Raw genomic sequence first — 23,381 nt, 5'->3', positions numbered from 1 at the left:
ACTTGATTTATGGCTTGGTGGACTTTTTTATTTTATGCGAAGGTGCAGAAGATTTATTCATGCTTTTTAATCTTCTCTCTGTTATGACTCCAGAGGTAGATCCACTCAACTTCTCAGTTACACTCCCTTCCTGTATTGTATAGCACCAATCCCATTATAGTGTACTATTTCCATATTTAGCAGTCTGAAGCTTTTAAGGAAAAAAAAAAAAAAAAAGTCATATCCAGTTTCAATCCCTGGGAAAAGCTTCAATTTTCAAAAGAAGTGTCCATTATAATGTTGCATTGTAAGTGTGTTACTGTGTTATATTTGATCAATAATTACTATGCTTCTCTTTTGAAATTTGAGAAAAATATTAATCTTAGCTTGAAGCCATCATTTCCAAGTATAAAAAGACATTCAGGTCTGCACACATTCCCCTTACCCTCATTACACAGCACTGCACTCCAAAACACTGAGTAGTTTTCTGTCTCCCCTGGTACACAATTGTTGCTGTTAGACTGGAGAGTTGGAGAGTAGACTTCTTCATTTGGGATTGATGTGCCACTAGTGGCGACAGAGACAGACACTGAGAATTGTAAAGTGAGGGGAAAAAGCCCAGTGCTCTGTAAACAAGCCCTGCGGGTCAGTGTTGTAACCTGTCCACCCTGGTTTAATGGGCTCTTAGCAAAGATAACAACCAAAACTCTGACTCCCATAATGACACCAGAGCAGAGAGTCACAAAAGACACTCAAATAGTGAACATATACCTGCATACCTGTATATACCTGAATTCATGTATATACAGGTACCTGAATCTGTATATACCTGTATATACGTTTATCTGTGTATCTGTATACAGATACTTATACTGTGATGTCTAAGATGTTTTTTTTCTTCTGGTGGACAGGGAAGGAAGAAAAACATTTTTAAGGCAAGGGGTCATTCTTGGCATTTCCAGGGGACCACATCTTTTTGACTTAGTGCACGGGTATGGCTCTTATTGCAAAGACAGAGGATTATCTTTGTTTTCCAACATAGTTAATTAACTGAGAATCATACGTCTCATTGGGGAACAGCTGACATGCATCACTTCCCATACCTTTGCCCTGAGGAGTGGATTAACAGGTATTAAAGATACAACCTGGGAAATGCCTTGTCTCTTGCTCCTTCTCTCTTTATTCAGAATATATCAGTATCGACAAACAATTATATTCTTTGTTTTACTGATGCAACATTAAATAATAATCTATATGTAAAAGATGGACAGCACCAATGACATGGATATTGCTGTGACCCACTGGTTTATGGAGTCCCAGTGTGAAGCCTCGATTATAGCATTTTGGCTTCTAGAGTCTGGAGCAGTCAACAGGCTGGAAGGATAATTTATCAGCTACCAATAGTATGATTTGCAGGCTGCTTTGAGTATCAACTGATGCTAGCAAGCTTGGTTAGCAAAGTACATCCATAGAATTTATGGGTGCATTGCACAAATACGTACCTGATTATTGAGCACCGGCTCCAGGAAGTGGCAGGGAGATGTCCCTGATCACTGCCCCACCATCCTGAAGTGTTCTGGTGATAAAATGGGTGAAACACCAGCGAAGGATGCGAGGACCCTGCAGCTGGTTGAATAGGGACCTGCCGAGGTGCATCAAGCAGAATCAGGCGAAACTGGAGCCCAGACTTCAGTGAGACAAAGCAGGCCATGTTATTTGTCATATAAGTCCATTAAAAATGCTCCAAACGGCACCACACGATAAACAGAGTTGAAAGCTCTTCAGTCAACTTCAGTAACTCAAATTAGCTGAGGTGAAGTCCAGCAAATAGGTAGAGGCTACAGCAGTCTGTCACAGCATCCGCCTGTCAAAGCATCCCTAATAATGACAACTTTACACATTTAAACAGTTTAAATGGGTGACTTTTTTTTTTTTTAAATCCTCCGCCCTCTCTATAGTTGTACAGTTGTTTCAGCTGTAAAGTTGGGCATTTTAATGTGAGAATTCTGTGGGGATCGACTCACTTTTGGAGCCAGCCTCAAGTGGCTAAATGAGGAATTGTGGTTTTTGGTGCTTATGCAGTGCTTGATTTTTTTTTTTAGCCCAAGCTCTGCCGGGAATCATGTCAGCTTTTCCTGACATAATTTATTATGCACAGTTCTTGTGGAAACAATGTGGGCTCTGCCTCCTGATTGTATCCATTGTTAGTGCTTCATAGTGCCGCTTGTAGGCTGACACCTGAAGCCCTTTCTCCATGATTTAGAGTAACTGGTCTCTGCCATCCATCTGCACATGGCTAAAGCACGGCCTGTTGCTAAGCGATGGGAAAATAAGATGTGCCAGGATTACAAACAGCTTGGCTTTTATTGAAGCATGTGCCGTCCATGTGGGCTTTTTCTCTAAGACATGATTGCCGAGTGACCTTGTCTCATCCCTGCTCTTCCACTCAAATACAAAACCAAAAGTGTTGCCATGGAAACCAAGAGCAGTCCCGACTTAGGCTAAACAAAGATTTACTGTTACATTTTATTTTTCCCCTTACCTCACGAGACCATTTCTCAGTAGCAAATGTTACTCCAAGGACAACTAAGCTAAACACCTCACTTACCTCCAGTTACCTGTACCAGAAACACCTCTAATGACCAGTTTATGTAAGGAGCAGCACTTTAATGGTGTTTGTGGTGCAAGCTGCTTTTCTGTTTACCTGCGCAAGCAAAACCAGATGTTAAAAAATGACACTTTAGCCCATTAACCCTTTGAAGTGAGAAAATAATGAACCATTAGTTCACCAGGAAGCATCTCTTTTTTCATGTGAAGCAAGCATCATGTGTGCTTCCCATGAGGGTTGTAGATTTCTGTTATTTCAATGCAGCTTTAATCATTTTTTTTAATTATGAGAATGTATTAAATGGTGATGTAAAGGTAATATGACACTGTGAAATGTCAGCATTACTGACATTTATAGAGATTTTAATTCAGGTGTGTAAAACTCGTTTTAGTTCATGGGCCTTAATTTGATCTGAGGTGGGACTATAGACTAGTTAGTGATTGGTTAGTAAAAAATACTGCACCATTTAGCAACTAAAAAGAGGAAGTGCCACTGATATAGACACAAACATAACTCGAGCTAAATGGTGATCGTGATCTATAATTATACTGGATGTGTACATAAACCATGGTGTGCCATGTTTGTTGAATAAATTTGCTATTATTAACTCTGCTGTTCACATAGAAAAAAAATATGTTAGTGCAAATTCACAAACTATCTTAACAAATGCAGGGGAGATAATGAGGGTATCCTCAAGTGCAGGCAAAAATAAATAAATCTGATCTGTGCCATGTTGTAGCTGTGATGACTGCAGCTGACATGCAGTTCTGTTTCGTGCAAACCAGTTCAGCTTGGTGACAAGCGCATGTGTTTACCATGTCAGCAGAGAAGCCAGGTGGAGCACATAGAGACACTGCTTTATGTAAATATTTACACATTCAGATTAGTGCAATCTAAAAAAAAAAAAAGCTGATCACCCCACACTGTCAGGTATAGAATTAGGTTCTAGTTATTTATGTTCTAGAGATTTCACAGCAGCATCTCAGGTGGAAAATATGATCTCATGGCTTCTAACAAGATAGTTGCAAGAGTCACTTAATCGCTTAATGATTAATGGAGTTAAGAGGTTTCTGCTTGCTTTGACTGCCCTGCGGAGAAAGACAGATGCTCTGCCACACTTGTATCCCTTGAATATTTTAATACACGCTGATGAATTATTGTACAGGAGAGAACATTTTGTACCTCACGTTTGTCTCTCTGAGCTCATGGAGCAACACTGATTTTCTGGAAGTCTTTTCTTTTGCAGACATCAAGACATCGATCTGTGCAAGAAATCCCATCTGAGCAGGTACGTGCAAGAGCAAGAGAAGGCAAGGCCACCTCAGATTTAACACAGAGCCAAAACAGTCAACGAAAGGCCGCCGGCAGTTGCCTGGCAACACTATCCCTATCACAGCAGGAAGAGGAGTCGAACAGAACATTAATCACTTTCAGCTCCATCTCACCAGAGTCACGGTGCTACAAAGCTTCGGTCAGACAGAGGTTTCACACCATGTTTAGCCATGCTGATTCGTACCTGTATTTCCTAGATTTTTTACTTAATGTGTAGTAAGAGAGATTCCTCAAGAGTGTATATTTAGAGAATTAATGGGGTTCGTGCTAAGGTGTCTGTGTGATATAGTCTAAACACTGTCTGCTTTTACTTAAGAACCTATTTAAATCTGTTTCAGAGGATTTATCTTGTGCTTAGAGAATTTATTTGGCACTGAATATCATCAAAGCATTATAATGAGGGATATCCATCTACAGAACTCTGCTTTAGAGCTGTTTGCTTCAAAGCACATCTTTTCAAGGCAATTCCAGTTTCCAGCAGAGCTTCTGCCTTTTTTGCTCTGTTTGATGTCTCAGATAGGTGGGATCCAGCCTTGCACCAAGACAGAAACTTGTCTGCTAAGGTGTGAAATCCAGGTAACGTTCGAGGAACAGAAAGTCTCAGAAGGTCAGAATTTGTGCTTTTTTTGAGAAATCTGAGCTGCCATTTATACTGTGTTTGATTCCACCTTGGCCCAGGCCCCTCTTTCTCTCTCTGTGTGAAGTTTGCATGTTCTCCCTGTGTCTGCGTGGGTTTTCTCCGGGTACTCCGGTTTCCTCCCACAGTCCAAAGACATGCACTTACTGGGGTTAGGTTAACTGGAAACTCTAAATTGCCCATAGGTATGAATGTGAGTGTGGATGTTGTCTGTCTCTCTGTGTTGGCCCTGCGACAGGCTGGTGACCTGTACAGGGTGTACCCTGCCTCTTGCCCTATGTCAGCTGGGCTAGGCTCCAGCCCCCCCGTGACCCTGTACAGGATAAGCAGAAGTGAATGAATGTATGTATGATTTAATTTGATGTACGGGACAACACTAAAGAAAAGGGGGTTGTTACATGGCAGGCGTGCCATTCAGGGTGACACAAAATCCAGGGTCCATCTTACCATTTGATATTAATTACAGGGCCAATCACCTGGTGTTTTATAAATCTCAGATCCATTATGATACAAATTTTTAAAATCCATCGATCTGTCCACCTTGGACAGGTCACCAGATTGTCGCAGGGCTAGGACAGAGAGACAACCATTCACACTCACATTTGCATCTATGGGCAATTTTAGAATCACCAATTAACCTAACCCCAATAACTGCATGTCTTTGTACTGTGGGAGAAAGCCAGAGTACCCAGAGAAAACCCAAGCAGACATGGAGAGAACATCCAAATTCCACACAGAAAGGCCCCGGCCAGATGGTGGATTCGAATCCAGATGGATTCTTCTGGCAACAGTGCTAACTGCCGCGGCACTGTGCTCCCCCAAATTAATAAATAAATAAATTAAATAAAATAGGCCATTAAAATGATCACATTTCCCTTGTTGCTGTGACCTTCATTTATTAAATCATTCTTGGTGGCATTCTGAGTGGGAGGCTACATTGGTGTAGCAGCTTATTGGCAATGCACAGGCTCTCACAGCTTTGCCAAAGCTAAGAATCGCTGCAGCAGATCTGTGAATTGAGGAAAACCCAAAATAAAATATCTCAAAAAGCAGCATGTGGGTGGATTCACTTGAGTAAAAAATGACAAGGTTTTTCCCGCTCAGTCAGCACACTGAAACAGACCTAATCAAATATATAAACAGAGTGTGCATAGTGAACAAGACTATCGTGGGCTCTGTGAGGGAATCTTTGTAAAGCTGGGCTGGTCGATTGGCCACCTGAAAGTGCACTAAGGTACACATTGAAAATGTCAACTGAATCACCAACTAAGTATCTAAAAAATATAATTTAAGGGGTAAGTTATGTGTTTTCAGAAAAGAAACATGTCCTAAAAGGACAGTTAAACCCAGAGTCAAATGTATGTATTTTTCTACTGGTCTGTGAGACTATCACAGTGTCAGTAGTATGAGCCTCTTCTTAGATTTTTCTGCAGCTTCTTCTGCAGTGGAGTGATACATTGTTGGGTGTAGAATAGAGGGAAATACTTGCTGCATGAAAGTGCTCACAACAAGGTTTGTGCATTTGTTGAGTAAGTGGGTCATGATTTCTGGAAAGAGACTTTGAAGCTGAGTTTTTCATATTTTTTTATTTGGGCTTTGAGGAATGTAAGGCAAATGCATAGCATTTGCCTTACATTCAAGACAAGTCACATATCTCTGCAGTGGATATCTCCAGACCTGGCAACAACCTTCTGAACAGTAATAAAGCCCAGAGTAAAAACATCTGATATGATTTTGATGTGAAATTCCCTTTAATCAACATTGAATAACCAATTTATCGATGAGATAAACTGCCAACAAATCTATACCATAGATTAGTCATTGTAGGATTAGAATCCTTACTCATTTAATTTCTGGGACCAATTTCTGGACTTTTGGGAGAGGAATGTTGTCCCATTCTTGTCTGATACAGGATTATATAGTCTATATTTTTCATTTCATGATACACCAAATGATTTTAGTTGGTGAGAGGTCTGGGCGGCATGCGGGCCAGTTCAACACCTGGACTCTTCTACTGTGAAGCCATGCTGTTGTAATAGATGCAGTATGCAGCTTAGCATTGTCTTGGTGAAATATGAAAGGTCTTCCCTAAAAAGACATCATATGAGTAGGAGCGCATGCTGCTCCTGTATATACCTTTCAGGATTGATGGTGCCTTTCCTGATGTGCAAGCTGCCAATTTCATAGACACTGAGGCACCTCCATACCAGAGAAAATAGCAGTGTTTCTGGATATTGTTCACATATGGCTTATTCTTTACGTGATCATTTTCAATTCAATTCAGTTTTATTTATAAAGCACCAAATCAGAAGGCACTTTATATTGTAAGACCCTACAGTAATACAGAGAAACCCCAGACAATCAGATGACAACAGCACTTTGTGACAGTGGGAAGGAAAAACTCACTTTTAACAGGAAGAAACCTCCAGCAGAACCAGGCTCAGGGAGGTGCAGTCATCTGCCACCACCGGCTGGGTGAGAGGGGAGGGAGACAGGATAAAAGACACACTGTGGAAGAGAGCCGGATATTAACAATATCAGAGCATGAAAAGAGGTGACTGAAAAAGAAATGCTGGTAGAGCTTTAAACTGCATTTGTGGAACTGTGTTCACAGACAGTGATTTTTGGAAGGGTTCCTGAGCCCATGTAGTGATTTCCATGACAGAATCAGGCCTGAGGGCCTGAAGATCACAGACATGCTGAATTGATTTTCGGACTCTTGTCCCTTGCCCAAAGATTTCTCCAGATTCTTCAAATCTTTTGATGATATTATGTACTGTAGATGAGGAGAAATTCAAATTCTTAGCAATTTTGTGTTGAGGAACATTATTCTGAAATTGTTCCACAATTTGTAAACAGTTTTTTTTTGCAGATTGGTGAACCCCTGCCCATCTTTACTTCTGAGAAACTCTTCCTCTCTACAATGCTCTTTTTACACCCAATCATGTTATTGACCTGTTGCTAATCAACCTAAAATGTTCCTCCACACGTTTCCTTTTAGTACCACTTACCTTTTGCTGCCTCCATCTCAATTTTGTTGAAAATGGATTGCTGCCATCAAACATTTGACATATTTTTTATGTTCCATTTGCAAATCAGTACATTCTGTTTTACCCAGCATCCCAACTTTTTTGGAACTGGGGTTATAAATGGTAACCTACATGATGACAAAATAAAAATAGCAGCCCTATTTAGGACATGTAGTCACTGTTAACACACTCATCTGTCAGATGAGGAAGTGATGATGGACCCGAACAAGGAGAGAAAAATGTGCAACAGCTTTGTGCGGCCAAGCTGACACACATGTGAGTGAAATCTGCCTCTTATTTACCAGATTGTGACATCCAGCCACCAAATACATCCCTGCTGCTTGCGCCAGAAACTGTTTTAGATAAATAATTTAGATAAATAATTGTATCATTTATTTAGATATAGGCCCGTGTGTGTGTGTGTGTGTGTGTGTGTGTGTGTGTGAGTGTGTATATATATATATATATATATATATATATATATATATATATATATATATATATATATATATATATATATATATATATATATATATATTGGATAAGATAGTGATAACTTTGGACATGTAAACCTACCAAATATACTCTGCAGTCAAAACCACGTAGATATAAACCTGCAAGAATACCTCTGGTTTAAAATATTTAGCCCAGTTTTCTTGGTTGTTCGTTTCCTCTCCTGGGTTTCTTTGGTAAAGCTAATTTCAGTAAACACCGCCTTCTGGGTTTTTAGCGCGCTGCCTCAGCCGAAAAACACGTCAACCACTGCAGACCAGCACTGCACGGAGAAAGCAGCAGGCCTGTAAGGAGCTAGAGGAAGCTTGTCAGCTACAGACTGCTCACTCTTAATTGTCTCCGTGGCAGCTGCTGAGATCCGACGAGATCCGAACACAAAATGCGCCAATTATCCGCAACAGACGGACGTGCGGTCGTGCGTATTCCGAGCAATACATTTTAATGAAATCAAAGACGTCCGGTTAAAACGTGATCGCTTATTTATTGATGGTTGTTAGAAGAACGTGTGGTTGTCTTTTTTCTACATAATCTTTCTTTTTTTTTCCGCGTAATTTGGCAACGAGAGTTGGATGCCTCGTGGACGGGGATTGTTTTGGCCAGGAGCTCTCTAGTGCTCTCCCTCCTCCCTGCATCCGTTGCTGTCCTCAACAGCAGACACGGAGACTCAGACGGCGGATATCTGTATGCAGCAACACTGTAAACAAACAAGGAGCCGTTTTAATGAAATCAAGCGTCGCTGCATCCCGGTTGAAGGTACGTGTCGCTCTCTGTTTCCCTCCCCATCTCTCGGCTCACGGTGTTTGATGCTTGTTTGTTTTCCAGCAGAATGGTGCAATGCAACGATTGAACTGCTCATCCACAAATGGGCAAGGGCATTTCAGAAAATCGCAAGATGTAAACATTTGCACTAATACACAATTGTATATTTTAGGGTTTTTGTTTGTTTTGTTATTTTTTATTTTGTGTCATGGTGTGCTTTTTATGTGCGCCAGAGAAATAATATAAGCGATGGAAATGGGAAGAGGGGAAAAAAAAAAAAATCAATGCTTGTCTTCCAGAAAGTGTGAATGCACATGGGTTAGCGTGAGTAACCGTGTGCGGCGTGCTCGTATACTTGTTTTAAAGAAAAACGCGCACGGTGCAAAGCTGCAAAGGAAAGTTTGTTCTCTTTATTCGGGCGCTTGGAAGATGTGAGCGTGAAAGACAGTCGCTACTGTGCATGTAGTACTGTATGTTCAAACTGGTTCAGAGGGGAAAATGTGTGCGATCATTTACTCTGGTGCCCTGCGGTAGGTAGGCAGGTAGAGTGGTTGTAATAATGCAGTTAATATGTAACAGATGAAACAGTAAAAGATATTTTCACGAATAATTTATAACGGGCATATTTTGTGAGTGTTTCTAAACGTTACCGAGTTAAATGAAACATGAATCAGTTGTCTGTTAGTCCCTGAGTTAAAAGATCATTCAACAAGGGAGAGAGTGTTTTAAATTGTGTTGGTGGGGTTGCCCTTTTTTTATGCAGGATTTTCCATTGTGATATTTTTATGACTTGAATCACTTTCCTCCACTTCATGAATGGGTCTTTTTGTGTTTACAAACAGTCTTATCTAAAAGCATTATCTTTCTGCTTCTTTCAGCCTTCAGTTAGCAATGTGCCTGAGAATTCTCCAGCTGCTCTTCCGTGCTTTTTTTTTTTGAGAATGGAATCATAGTGAAACTCTCTGGGATTTAGAACAACTGCGAGCATGTTGCAGCCTTCCACCAGAACAGGTGACAGCCTGTTGGAAACATTACCTCACTGGAGTAAGTCCCAGAGATGGGCCTTATTCCTCACCCTCTGCACAACTCTCTGGCTTCCAGAGGCAGCAGGATCTACACTAAACTGCCATAAGATGTGCATCTGCGCCGCAAACATCGTGAGCTGCTCCAAAATGAATTTGACCATCGTCCCGACTGCTCTACCTGTCTACACTTCTGTGCTGGATGTCAGCTATAATGAGATAATCCGGCTGCAATCTGAGTGGACCCCAGTCAAGCTCCCAAATCTGCACAACCTCCTGCTTAGCCACAATGGTCTCCAGTTCCTGTCTTCAGAGGCGTTCACAAATGTGAAGCACCTGCGCTACTTGGACCTGTCCTCTAATGAATTAAAGCAGCTGGATGAGTTCATATTTGAGCCTTTGTCCAGGCTGGAGGTCCTCCTGCTGTACAATAACAAGATTTCACAGATTGACCGCACAGCCTTTATGAGCATGATTAACCTTCAGAAGCTATACCTTAGCCAAAACCAAATTTCCCGCTTCCCTGTGGAGCTGGTCAAGGAAAAGACCCGCCTAGAGAAACTCAGCCTCCTGGATGTATCCTCCAACAGGATCAAGATTTTGCCCATTGACGAGCTCCAGATGTTGCCTGCCTGGATTAAAAATGGCCTCTACTTCCACAATAACCCTCTTCTCTGTCACTGTGACCTCTACACCCTCCTGGTACACTGGTACCTGCGAAAGCTCAATTCTGCTATGGACTTCAAAGACGACTACACGTGTGTTTTACCTGGACCACAAAAAACCCAAGTACGAGTTTTTGACCTCAGTGGTGATAGTATGAACTGCAGCACATTCAAGGAGGCAGATGAAGAGGCTTTTCTGGATCAAACACTGACTCTTAGCTGCGACACCAAACACAGAAATATGTTAAAGACCTGGACATTGCCCGGTAATGTGCTGGTGACACCTGAAAGCAACCAGACAGCTAAAGTGCTGTCAGATGGGAACCTGCAGATTAGTCCAGTGAGGTCTGAGGACTCCGGGACCTACACTTGTTTTGCCATGAGTGAGGGATTTAATGAGACTATCTATGTGGTGCTCAAGGTTCACAATTTCACCATGCAGGGGGTTGGGGAGACCCTGAACACAGCATACACCACCTTGGTAGGTTGCCTAGCCAGCGTGGTGCTGGTGCTTATGTATCTTTACCTGACACCATGCCGCTGTTTTTGCTGCCCTAACAAGGGTAAAGCCCGGGGTGAGGACAGCATCCACTCCTCAATGCTCAGCGTGACACCGACCCACGAGGACCCAGCACTCAAGGCCGAACTGAACAGGCATGTGGCTTTCATAGACTCCAAGGACTTGCAGGGACAAAATGGTAAGCTGAACCCCAATGGGGATGAGGATGATGATGATCTGGATGCAGAGGCTGGCTCTCTAATGAAAGGCAAAAGGAAGAAGTCCGTAGCAGAGTCCATTAGCTCCGTCTTTTCAGACACTCCCATGGTGGTCTGAGATGAGACTGGCAAAGACATTGGATGCCACGTAACTGGATGTATATGATACAATGTGAGCCATGTTTTAGTTCATGTGAACTGTGACGTTGTGGGAGGGAACTGCAGAGAAATGCTCTTCTGCAGTTGCTGGCAAGTGGAAAGTAGGATTTCAAAGGGAGTAAAACTCAAACTGTCTTGTTGTCGAAAAGGACAATAGGCAAGACTTTTCCAGCATTTTGATCTGTAGCACTTAATATTCATACTGTGAAGGAATATCAGTGTACACGGAAAGGGAAAACTAAGAGTCTTATGAGAGTACAACGTAGATGTTATGTTGTTGTCAGCACTCAGGAAGTGATCAATTAAACTGAAAAAGTTGGGGAAAAAAATGCATAGGCTGAAATTAGATTTAAGAAACATAATAGTTCATGCATAGTATATATTTAATCCATGGGTAGCTCATAATTGTATTCATTATTAAGCATTAGAATAGATTGCATCTCAAGTAAACATTAGAGCACAGGTTTATGTACCCCTCCTCTATCAAGGAGAAAGAGATTTAGACTGACTACGTCACTAGGCTATGAATATATTGACCTTAACCTTGAGTCCTCTATAGTAAAACAATACGCTATAAAACAGCATTATACAAGATCCCAGCCTGAACTGTATGAGTAAGAAAAAGAAAATACAGATTTTTCAGATGTTTAGTCATTCACTGAAGTAGCACAAACCACCACAGGTCATTTTCATCCTACGTCATGCTCCAGCCGCTATATGTTAGGGAATCAGTTAATATACAGTAGATGTAAGTTGCAAAACTTTTAACTATCTCTAGGCTAATTATTCTTTACAAATGAACTGTTCATCAAAATAGTTGCCTCTTAGCTGCTGCACAGTATAACCCGAAAGAAACATGCAGCCTTACGCAATTAGAAACATGGAACACCTCCAACAGACACACATTAGCTGCAGGGAAGTATTTTGTTATGACTGATTATCAACATACTGTCTCAATTGTATACACAGAAAGGTGCCACAGTCCTTACAAGGATGACAAGGCTTCTGTTTGTTGTCCCGCTGAGGTGCCACTCGCTGTCAAGTTTGACTCCTTCTCCTGGTCAAGTTACAGCATCAGTTCCTGTCAGCCACAACTTCACAAATTTAAACAACAAGATAAAGAAAAAAGCTGAAGAGTTTATTTTATTTTTGCATCTCACACAAAATCCTGAAATAAATTTTAATGGTTCAGCACAAATTTGAATCCATACAGCTTAATTTTTTTGCATTTGATCTTGCATTTTGCTCAGATGGGCAGTTCCTACTGTCATTGAACATGTAGCTGTTTGTTATGGTAGTTCTGGGTTGTATCAGCAGGTAAAGATTAAAGGCTGAATAACAGTAAAACCCTCCTGGCTACTCCAGAAAATTAAGCTTATAAGTAATATTGATGAGGCTGTACATAATAGCTGCTGACAGAAAGTATCTGTTAGCACGGGGGGACCCAAGATCTTTTGAAAAGATCCCTCTGCCAGCATATATTATCAAATTAACTGTAAAACTAATTTCATGTGCGGGACATCTGGCATGCAGCACATAATTCTTTAACAATTTTAAAACAGGAGACTGTCTCTTAGCATAAACATGATAGATTTAATTTAACTGTGCAGCGTTCATGTCATAATACAACAAGGCCAGCCTGGCGTAAATGCTAATTGCTTCTTTTGATGGGATGTAGCATCCCTCTGCCTTCTGTGTCTTTGTCTCTTTGAGCTGGAGGGGATCAGTGTGTTATCATGAGTCACAGCAACACAAAACCATTCACCCTGGCTCTGCGTATACGGACAGCCTCAATTCAGCCCAGATGTGTTTGCTTTGTTTGTGTACGTCTGTCGTTGAGGCTGCCCTTACTTAGTTCAAAAGCAATCATTCAACTAGGCAATGAACACGATGCCCTTTAGGTAGTCTGCAGTTTGTTAATGAGGGAAACGCCTGCACCTTTCTTTACACATTTACGCTCCAACTTAGTCATACGGGTGAAAAGTACTGTAAAATATGGTAATTTATCATGCTTTTGAGTTCTGCTTCAAAAATGCCATCTATTAGAATTGATAGTCACTAAATCACATATACAGTATCTTGCAACTAAACACACAAAGACGTGTGCATTCGTGGGTGCAATAGGTTTGTACGCAAAATAGGTGGAATAGTCACAGACGCCATGCGCTCCACTAAACGTCTCCTGCGTGGGCGAGAAAAGGAAGTCACATTTATCTGAGAGGTGGTGTGTGTGAATCATTCCACTCTCTCACACATTGGAATACCAGGTGGAGAAATGAAGAAGAGCAAAAATGTAAAAAAAAAAAAAAAATACAACAACATGCTTAAATAAAGCCACATTTAGTATGACCGCAGACGGATTCCATTTGGCCAAGATGCTCACATTTCAAGGAATCCCATTTTAAGGTTTTCTCCTGGTCCCTGCTCAGACTCCTCACCTTTCGAGCTGTGGAGATAAGCTGAGAAACAAAAAAGATGACACAATACACAGATATTCCCGCCACTGAGCACGCTAAATTACCAGATCAGTGGGAAATGGTTATGTTTTCCCTGCATGAACCCGATGTCAGTCCAGTTAGATCTGCTGTGGCTAATGGGTGGTCCACTCGCCTGTGTTGTCATTTAAAGTACAGGTTGCAATTCTGTATAAATTAGTGCTTTTCCAAGGATCCTAAAATAGAAAGAAAGAGTGTCTTTGTTCTCTTCAAAGCAAATCTGCCTTCCTATATATAATAACTATATATACAGTATATATACGTAGTGAGACTCACTTTCTGTGTTCAGTATTGATTAGTTGTGGACTGCTATGTTCTGCCAGTGTAATGACTGTATCCTTGTATAATCTGATGATGTTCATTTTGCATTTTGTCTGTCACTGTGATCTTGTTAGTTGTTTTAACATTCAAGTCTTGATATATGTTTATTTTTTTAAGCCAGGTGGGGGTTTATTTGTTTTGTTTTTTTTATTATTGAAAGAGGATGTAGTTTACAGTCATCTGGTGATGAATATGACTAAACAGAAAATGTATCTGAACAAAACATGCACAGGAAAAGGGGGAAGTTTTGAAATAACTGAATAATTGTATATGATACATCCTAATGGGCAGTGAGTATGTAGCCTCAAGTCATATTCAGTCAGTATTTGACTTTGCTAATAAAGCCATAAGCAACGCAGTGCTTTATCACATTGATGATATGTCAGACGATGAAGGGAGCTCCAGGTAGGTGCATTTTGCAGCAGGTGTGTTGTGACAAAGCAACAAGTTTTCTGTATGTTTAAATGATTTAAAAAAAAAAAAAAAAAACCTGAGATGTGGGAAATCAGGAGTGATCTCCACTCACACGGTGAATTCCTGGAACATAATGGGTTCTAAATGGCTTTAAACATAATGGGCGAGCAAATCTCAGGACTATCTCAGTTCTAATGTCACATGATGTGAAACTTAGGGATCACATTTTAAAGACTTCATATTTGTAATATCAGTGAGACAAAAGTCTTTGGGTCTGAAGATCTGTGCATTTTACAGGCCCTTTGCTATTTACACTAATGATACATTAACTCACAAATTAGGGAAGTGAGTCATGTCTCACTGCGCAGCACACATCTCCACTCATCTAGCTATGAAGTAGCAGTTAAGGGAACATTTATGATTTGGTGAGGCTAAAAGCGTGGTGCTTTAAGAGTGCTGCTAGTCTCCAAAGGACATGAAGGGAGCTTTTAACAGCATACAAAGTACTAAATTTATTGACCACTACTTGGAAGATGAGATGATTGGTTACTGCCCTAAGAACTGAATGGTCTTGCAGCTAAAGGTGAATGGCTTTGCATGGTATGCTTAGGAGCTTCTCTGACTTCATAAGTATAAACCAGTAGGCGTTAAAAACAATACTGATATATCTTTTGGCTTAATAAAAGATCGAGATTTATACTTTTTGCCGCCTCTGTTTTTATTTTTTTATTTTTTTTTACTTTAACCAAAAATAATCTTTTAGTGAAACTTATTCTTGCAGTTCTTTACATATAAATCTTAGTGGCTGTTGCCTTAATGAGTACAGAGCAATGTTTCCAAAACTACAAATAATTATGACTGCTATCAGTAAATTTGGTGAGAGTAAATTTTTACTTGTATCATATGGATCATAAGATCCTGTTGGTTATATATGAAATGCATCACTGATGCCTTGACACCATCTAGTGGTAACATTATGTAAAGTAATAGTCTGTAAATATTGACATTTTCAATTCACTATTTCTTTTTGGAGGAAATTATAATTTCATACAAAGAATGTTTCCTGTTTATGAAACTATATGGCATGTAGGAAAATAGGGTCAGTTGTTTTTAAGGACATAGAGTTGTCTCATAGGTCATTATGCCTTTTCATAATGTCCCTATGAGTCTATGTTTGGTGCTGGAATCTAAACTTGGATCATATAGATGATAGTGGGTATGTTATCTATTCAATGGCACCTCAGTGTATTACAAATGGATTCAATGACTGCAAACTTACCCAAAATGTTCCAAAACAGGAGCTAGCAAGAAGCTGTGCAATATATATATATATATATATATATATATATATATATATATATATATATATATATATATATATATATATATATATATATATATAAATATATCTAAAGCACTGTGCAGAAGTCTTGAGTCCCCGCTCATTTAAAAAAACTTTTTTTGCTAGGAAAATGGGAAATCTGTGTTTTACAGATGGCTGATCTCCATATAAATTGGTTATTTGAACCAATTAATTTATGACTGCACACGTCAAGATATGCCAAGTTTTCAGCTAATAGCTCTTTGCAAATCACCTTGTTGGTGAAAAACAATACAATTTTATGCCTGTCAAACTGTTATCATTGGCATTTTTCAGATTCAATTAAAGAAATGGGAACAAATGTTACTAGCAGCCTGTTGCAAAAACCACAAAGTGACTAAAGATACAATTTAAAACGGGTTCTCTGCTCGGTTGTCTGTTGCGTTTCATCCCTTGAGTTCGGTGCCTTTTTTGATGCTTGAAAACTTCACAGCTCAGTGTTAAATGGCTTAACAAAACAAACAAAATCCTGTTTGAAAGACCTTCAGAAACCTTGGAGAAGTATTGATGAAGAACACTTTACAAAATTATAAGAAAATCTCACTCCTTTGAAGCAAATTATAAAAAAAAATGAGGGCTGGCTCAAGTGTAATGCTGTTTACATGGTTGGAGGAAAAGCAGTGCTTTTTCCAGATGTAGTATAGCACCATCTGGTGTTTAAAGACCAAAAATTATCCCAACGCAGACAGGCAGATACAAATTTTATAAATCGAGTAGATTTCAACATATCAAAATAAGTTTTAGTCATTAGCCTTTAATGACCCAGTACAGAACCACTGTGAAATAATGAAAATCAGAGGACCAGAATGATTCAAGACTTTTTTAATTATTCTGCAATAAAATGTTTTGTAACTTTAGCAGCATTATGAGCAGACTGAGGTATGTTTACGATCTTAAATCAGTTTTATAAATTCGGCAATAACAAATACAGATATTGATACAAATACTTGTTCCTGAAATCTTTGCACAAAAACCTGAAGATAAACAGACAAAGGACACATTCACACACTCATACTACGCTTGTACCAACTGTCGCCTGCACCTCTTCTCCAGTTGGTCGTTTTAAGACTGGCCTCTTGTTTGGCTGCAAAGCTGAGATGTAAACAACAACTGTCACTTACAAACACACTTACTGTTGTTAAATCACATTCAAAATTAAAATCAAGAAGACTCACTGTCCATTCATGACTTTTTTGTTTGTTTTTTTTAAGGAATGGATTGACATGAGAAAAAAGCAATACTGTATTTCAAATAAGCACGTCCTTGATATTCTCTCCCTTCCGTGACGCTGGAGCTGGAAGAGGAGGACAAACATTTATACTTAGAGGTTATTGAAAGTGAGGAGGTTCAGGACAGCAACTCGCTGCTACTTTTGCGTTTCTGAGCAACACTCATGTGGTCATAGCCCACTACTTTCTGCTGATCCCCTGGGAGTTTCCCTCTGCTGCGGGGAGAGCGGTGATTTGGTACAGGGAAAGGGCGACATTTCTTCAAATCTGACAATTGTGTCTCTGTAGACTCTCCTGGCTTCTTTCCATTTGAGGAGGTAGCACTGTCTGGTTGTTGAGGCTGGCCCTTCTCATTAAAGGAGGGATCCCTGATGTATCTGGAGGCTTTGTCCTCACGGCTTTGTAACTTCTTGCTAGCTTTCTGTGCTGTACTAGCATGTTGCATAGGTTCCACCTCTGTGAGCTGAGCCTTTCTGGGAAAACACAATCGCCCAGACCCAACACTTGCAGAGATGGCAGGATAAGGCGGTTTAACACTGTAAGAGTTTGGATTGGTTTCAAACTGTACCACTGAGGTAGATTCAAGGCTGAGGGAGTGCGATCTGAGACCCGATGATACTTGAGGCATTTTCCTGGAAGTTAAAGGAAAAAATATGAAGGTACTTAAATTCCTGCATTTCATGCAAAGAAAATGAAAACAAAACTCCAGTGTAGATTCATGTACCACAATTCTTCTGCTGTATTAGCTGAAGCCTCATTTTGTTATAACACAAATTAAACAGTGGCCTCCAAATGTTAGCCAGCATTGTGTGATAACGTTGGCATATCTGCACAAAAATCTGAACACACACACACACACACACACACACACACACACACACACACACACACACACACACACACACACACACACACACACACACACGGTAAAAAGAACAGCTGATCCACAATTTCATTTATAGCTACATATAAAATAGTCACACATAGGGTTAGTTAGAAGCGCCAATGTGTTTGTGTTGTGGTGAACATTGTTAGCTTTGATCACATGCCCTTATGCCAGAACAATGCAACACTGCTGTAATGCTGATAGATTCTTGTTCAGTACGATTCTGTGCTTCAATTCTCTGAGTTTTTTCAGCAGCTACTGGCTCTAAGAGGAATGTTATTTATAAATGAAACTAACTGCTCAGCTTAAAAAGTAGTGTTGAGGCTGCAAATGAGGATCAAAGCAGGCTGAAGACACGCAGTGCAAACAGATGTTCTTCAAAAAGCTGATGTTTCTGTTTCCAGACAATTACGAGTAGCTAAGACCATCCACACAGGAAGCAACCAGATTTTGCAGTACACCTGTTCCCTGCAGTGAATTCAGCGTCTACGTCAAGGGGGAGACAATCCCACATTCTGGATAACTGTCTTTAAAGCTCTTTTCTTCAACTTGCTATGGGCAAACAGGTGACATTTATAAAGCAGTAATACCCACTTCCACAAGTGCGTGCTGACGTGGCGCTCCAACATGGCACTGAGTGCAAACTGCAGGTGGTGCAAACGCCGATCGAATGTGAAGATGCTGCAACCCAGCGTGCGACATCCAAAAGTGCATAGCTGCATGAAAGCAATGGCTGAGTAAGTACAGACCCGGCACGGTGTTTTTATCAATGTGTAAATTTTCACTCCTAAAAACTTTAAAAAGAATTTAAAATATATCCAGTATCCACCCCTCTCTTTTTTTGTTCTAGAGAAAAGAAAACTAAATGTAGCATGTGCATTTCACTATATATATTTGAAACATTATAACAGCTTAATCATTATTTTTTTTGTGTATCTTGCCCTCACCCCGAGAGGTTTAGGGTGCCAGGGTGTAGCAGGCAGGTCTGTGGCTTCATCCTGCTCATCCTCTTCACTATCGTCACTTGACGGCAGGTTCTGGTTGAAAGGGTACGGCAGCTGTACTTCCACTTCCACTGTGCCATTACCCTCCTCCTTGGAAGAGCTTTCTGATGGATTCCTGGACCTGTGTGAAGGCAAAGTAACGCACACATGAGAATAATCTGCAGAGGTATTTGTTGAATCGGTTAACTGTGGTATTACACTGAGACTAATACCTTAGAATGTGGCAGTTGTTGGTGTATTTATTTTTCATTTTCTCTCCAAAAGCTTCCACGTGTTTCTTTTTGTGTTTCGATTTGTCATGAAGCTTCTCCGTATCTTGATCTGTGGCTGAGGTGGTTCTCTGCTCCACTGAAAACTGATCAGTGGTCTTAGTTTGTCCCAACACTTCCTGCTGATGCTTGACTGAATCAGTCTTCGAAGAAAGAGTAGCGAAAAGGAGAAGTTTACATCATTTGGTCTTGTATAAAATAACAACAAGTGCAATCTTCAAGATTGTATATAATAAACTACAGTAAATAAATGGATAACAACTCTGGGCAACATGCCATGACAGTGTACTGAGAGTTTACATTGTACATTAGCTCCCTGCTGCACAGCTTCTTCCTTTCGGGATCCAAAACTTGTTTATTCAGCTCACATTCTTTTTCTATGTGAAAAAAATGTAAACACAAAAGTCAGTCAGCAACAGCAGGACAGTCAGCAGGATCCAAGCTAAATGGTAGGAGATCACATACAGTTACTTTATAATGCAAATACTGGTGTACAACATATTGAGCCCAAGTTAACACACTGAGTGGGCAGAACAGCAGCAGGGGAAGAAGCAGACAGAAGCTGAGAAATAAAGCTGACTTACTTTGGATGTTTTTGTTAATCCGGCTGTAGGTTCTTATTCCTCGCAGAGGACAATGAGACTCAGTGGACTGTCCAGCTGTAAACTTCTGAACAGAGGGTCTCTCTGACAGACTGGAGGAGGAACAGTTGTCAACGGGCAGGGGTGCTGAGTTCAATGAAGGAAGGCAAGGCATGGAGGAGGAGTGGTGCAGGAAGTGAGGGTCTTCCCCAGGAAACCTCACACAAGAGAAACTACAGAAACAGAGATTTAGAATTAGATTCATGAAATTCAGACTTGCACGTGCAAGATTAAAAACTAGAAGATATTTTTTAGATCTGACTGCACAAAATTGAACATGTGAATGTGTCGTTGCCACTTTGCCAGCTCAGTCATCAGGATATTGAATGGGTAAATAGGGCCACACTTCACAAAACCTACTCCATTTAGTGTTAACTCTAAAGCACTTGATGCCGTCCTACCTGCATCTCCAACAGAAATATGGAATAGTTCTACAACACAAATCAATCAGTTAAATTTAGCATTGACTACAATCAGCATTTATTACTTTTCTTGTCTAATTGCTGAGTGAAAACTCGTAAACAGTACCTCACTGTCTTCTTGTGGGTCTTCGTAGACCTGTGCTGGTGGGCAGGCGAGGCTGCAGATGAGACGCTGCCCTTTTGGCATCTGCCTTCCTTCTGCCTTTCCATACAGGAAGAAACATTAGAAAGAGCAAGGCTGGAACAAATAAGCTGCTGAGGAGCCAGAGTAGATGACGAGTCACGCATCTTCATAACAGGGCCGTGCCACCTTTCACAGTGCCTCTCAAAGGCTTGAGGTTTCACCACCTGACCACACTGGCTGCACACCACCAAATAAAAATCATCATGTGCTGGGCAGTGGCCATATATGTGCATATCTGTAGAGAAGAATAAAAAGAAGACATCAAATTAGATACAGTTGTGGTCAGATGTTTACATACACTCATCATGGGCATGAATAATTAACTGTTCTTCTTCCTGGGTGGAATGGCTGTACAGCATACATCTTTAATGATTTAAAAAAAAAAAAAGAGAACAATAACTGGGTGCACATTTAAATTTATGTTGGATTGTCTATAATCCACACAAAAGTATACATACAGCATGCATACATCCCCACTAATATTTGGTTAGATTTCTCTTAGCAAGTTGCACCTCAACCAGATGCTTTTGGTATCCATCAACGATCTTCTAGTATAATTCTGGCTGGATATTTGAGCACTCTTCTTGGCAGAGTTGGTAGGGTTGAGGTTGGGGCTTTGGGAAGCCCATTCCAGAAGCTTAATGTTAGCCTGCTTTATCCATCCCAAAACCAGTTTTGATGTGTGTTCAGGATCTTTGTCCTGTTGAAACACCCAACTGTGTCCAAGTTTTCAACCTTCTTCCTGTTGATTTGAGGTGAAGTTGAAGAATTTGGAGCTAGTCCTCCTTTTTTTATTCAATCCACTTTGTGCAATGTAACAATACCACTAGCAGCAAAACAGCCCCAGAGCATGATGCTGCCATCATGCTTGACAGTGTTCTTAGGTTTGAAAGCCTCACCTTTATTCCTCCAAACACACTTCTTGTCTTTGTGGTCAAATAGCTCAACCTTTGTCTCATCTGACCATCAAACTCTTCTCCAGAAGATATGTGGCTTGTCCATGTGGGCAGGTGTAAATTTCAGTCCAGTTTGAAGCTGCTGATTTTGGAGGGGGAGCTTCTTTCTTGGTCAGCACCCCCTCAGTCCATGGCAACATAAAACTGGCTTCACTGTGGTTTTCCAGCAGTTTCCAGTTCATGGCAGGCTTGCGGCTTGGTGGTTCCCGGTTTGTTCCCAAACATCCGAGCCAATATCCTCTCATCTATGGGTGACATTTTGGGTCTTCTTTCAGACCTTGGGAAAGTGGTCATACATCTGAATAATTCGTACTTATCTGAACTTATCATCTTGGAATTTGCAGTTGTTTATCATGATCACGGAGGAGAAATTAATAGCCCTTAGCCTTGTCAAGTTAAATGATACTGCAGAACCTTCAGCACCATTTAATAAAAGATTCTAGTGTATGTGTAATTTTGACCCTGTGTGGATTAGAGAAAAATCCTAAATAAATTCAAGCTTGTGCACCCAGTTCTTGTTTTTTTAAAGTCATTAAAGATGTATGCTGTACAATCATTCCACCCGATGAACAGAACATTTCAAAGAAATTATTAAAAGCCCCAAAATTACCATGACATTCAGGCTCATCATAAATGGATATAAACTTCTGACTACAACTGTATACCAACAAGTGAATGCACCCAGTCACAAGTCCTCACCTTCTTTTCCCAGGGTCATGGTCTCTGAGCAGTTCATCCCATAATTGTCATCTTCAACTTTAGACCCAGCTGTAGGCAAGGCAAAACCCAGGAGCATGAAATATTGGGATGGGACATCAATTCCAGTATTTCCTTGCAAGAAACGGGTTTGTTTGCTTATCTACTCTTGTTGAGTAATACATGCATGTCACATATGAGAGGATTTTGCGCATCCGTTTAAATTAAATTGTTCATCCACAACCACTACCAAAGTCAATTTTGCTGTTATTTTTTTCAAGCTTGTGAAATGTTCAACTAAATTACTGTTCTTGTGTCTTTTTCAAAACAAACGGTGGCCTTCCAGTAAACCTTTAACACCGGGTTTATCTCGCGGCGTTTCCGATACATTACGGTCTAAGAAACAAATCCTCCCATTTGTTTTCATGTTGCCAATAAACGATAGAAATAAACGAAAGAAAACCCTGCCTGCACTAGGACCCAGCGCGTCCTTTGTTTGGGTCGTGCCTTGTGTTGCTCTGTGTGTTTAAAGTACCAAAAAAAAATGAAATAAATCTTTGGATACTGACATTATGACATGATGGAAATCAGGTCTGGGGCAGGGGTGCTCGACTCACCGTCAGATGATAAAACATTCACCCTGTCTGCCCAAAAGCTCCAGTTTAATCCGACAAAATCGTCGAGATTAGGATTTCGCCGATCCAAAGCGGCCATTGCAGCTCTTGCGCGTACACGATTCGCCAGTTCACGCGCATTTGACAGTTCACGAAACTCGTGGCCGCGCTTAACCATGTTTATCCATGTACTGCTAGATAGCTTTAATGAAAGTACAAAATATGAGAATTGCTTCACATTATGACTTTTAAATCGATAAATGTTTTAAGTGTTTAGTATTTTTTATTTATTGTTTTATATTATTGCAAAAAAATTACTGCACCATAACCTTTTCTGCAGTAGACTGTAGTTCTGTTGCAGCTTCCCTGCAGGGTAGATCAGGGTGGTAGGTACAATAAGTAAAATGGCTCCACACTTAGTATTTGTATTTATTTATTTTGCAGTACCC

At 40.4% G+C, this 23,381-nt stretch overlaps 2 protein-coding genes across 3 annotated transcripts; one reads left to right on the top strand and one right to left on the bottom strand.

The window, feature by feature from the left end:
* Nucleotides 1-8,360: 8,360 nt before the first annotated feature.
* amigo1 (adhesion molecule with Ig-like domain 1) lies at nucleotides 8,361-15,330 on the top strand. The gene is made up of 2 exons (XM_030733550.1): nucleotides 8,361-8,851; nucleotides 9,736-15,330. Exon 2 carries the CDS (start codon nucleotides 9,844-9,846, stop codon nucleotides 11,377-11,379), a length of 1,536 nt encoding a protein of 511 aa, XP_030589410.1. The 5' UTR covers nucleotides 8,361-8,851; nucleotides 9,736-9,843; the 3' UTR covers nucleotides 11,380-15,330.
* A 1,435-nt stretch (nucleotides 15,331-16,765) lies between these two features.
* atxn7l2b (ataxin 7-like 2b) lies at nucleotides 16,766-23,059 on the bottom strand. 2 transcript variants are annotated; one of them, XM_030734047.1, is made up of 9 exons: nucleotides 22,936-23,059; nucleotides 22,322-22,390; nucleotides 20,589-20,901; nucleotides 20,004-20,233; nucleotides 19,720-19,796; nucleotides 19,363-19,562; nucleotides 19,094-19,271; nucleotides 18,741-18,862; nucleotides 16,766-17,892 (listed from the first exon to the last, which is right to left on the bottom strand). In XM_030734047.1, the coding sequence occupies exons 1-9, from the start codon at nucleotides 23,030-23,032 to the stop codon at nucleotides 17,379-17,381; spliced, it is 1,800 nt and encodes a 599-aa protein (XP_030589907.1). In that variant the 5' UTR covers nucleotides 23,033-23,059; the 3' UTR covers nucleotides 16,766-17,378. The 2 variants fall into 2 exon arrangements, with proteins under 2 accessions (XP_030589907.1, XP_030589908.1); XM_030734048.1 differs by lacking the exon at nucleotides 22,322-22,390 and having other exon boundaries at nucleotides 22,936-23,040.
* Between the last annotated feature and the right edge of the window lie 322 nt (nucleotides 23,060-23,381).

This window comes from Archocentrus centrarchus, chromosome 7 (genome assembly GCF_007364275.1).
Source record: "Archocentrus centrarchus isolate MPI-CPG fArcCen1 chromosome 7, fArcCen1, whole genome shotgun sequence".
In the NCBI taxonomy this organism is placed as follows: Eukaryota; Metazoa; Chordata; class Actinopteri; order Cichliformes; family Cichlidae; genus Archocentrus; species Archocentrus centrarchus.
The sequence above is the reverse complement of the archived record's forward strand: the minus strand, read 5'-3'. Positions and strand labels throughout refer to the sequence as shown.

What these genes read in the sequence shown, in the direction of transcription:
- atxn7l2b (XM_030734047.1), bottom strand. Translation starts at nt 23,032, where the DNA reads ATGGCCGCTTTGGATCGGCGAAATCCTAATCTCGACGATTTTGTCGGA. An exon ending in CATGACCCTGGGAAAAGAAG is followed by an intron (nt 20,902 to 22,321) that starts GTGAGGACTTGT and finishes TCTTCTCTACAG; the next exon opens with ATATGCACATATATGGCCAC. An exon ending in ACCCACAAGAAGACAGTGAG is followed by an intron (nt 20,234 to 20,588) that starts GTACTGTTTACG and finishes CTGTTTCTGTAG; the next exon opens with TTTCTCTTGTGTGAGGTTTC.
- amigo1 (XM_030733550.1), top strand. Translation starts at nt 9,844, where the DNA reads ATGTTGCAGCCTTCCACCAGAACAGGTGACAGCCTGTTGGAAACATTA.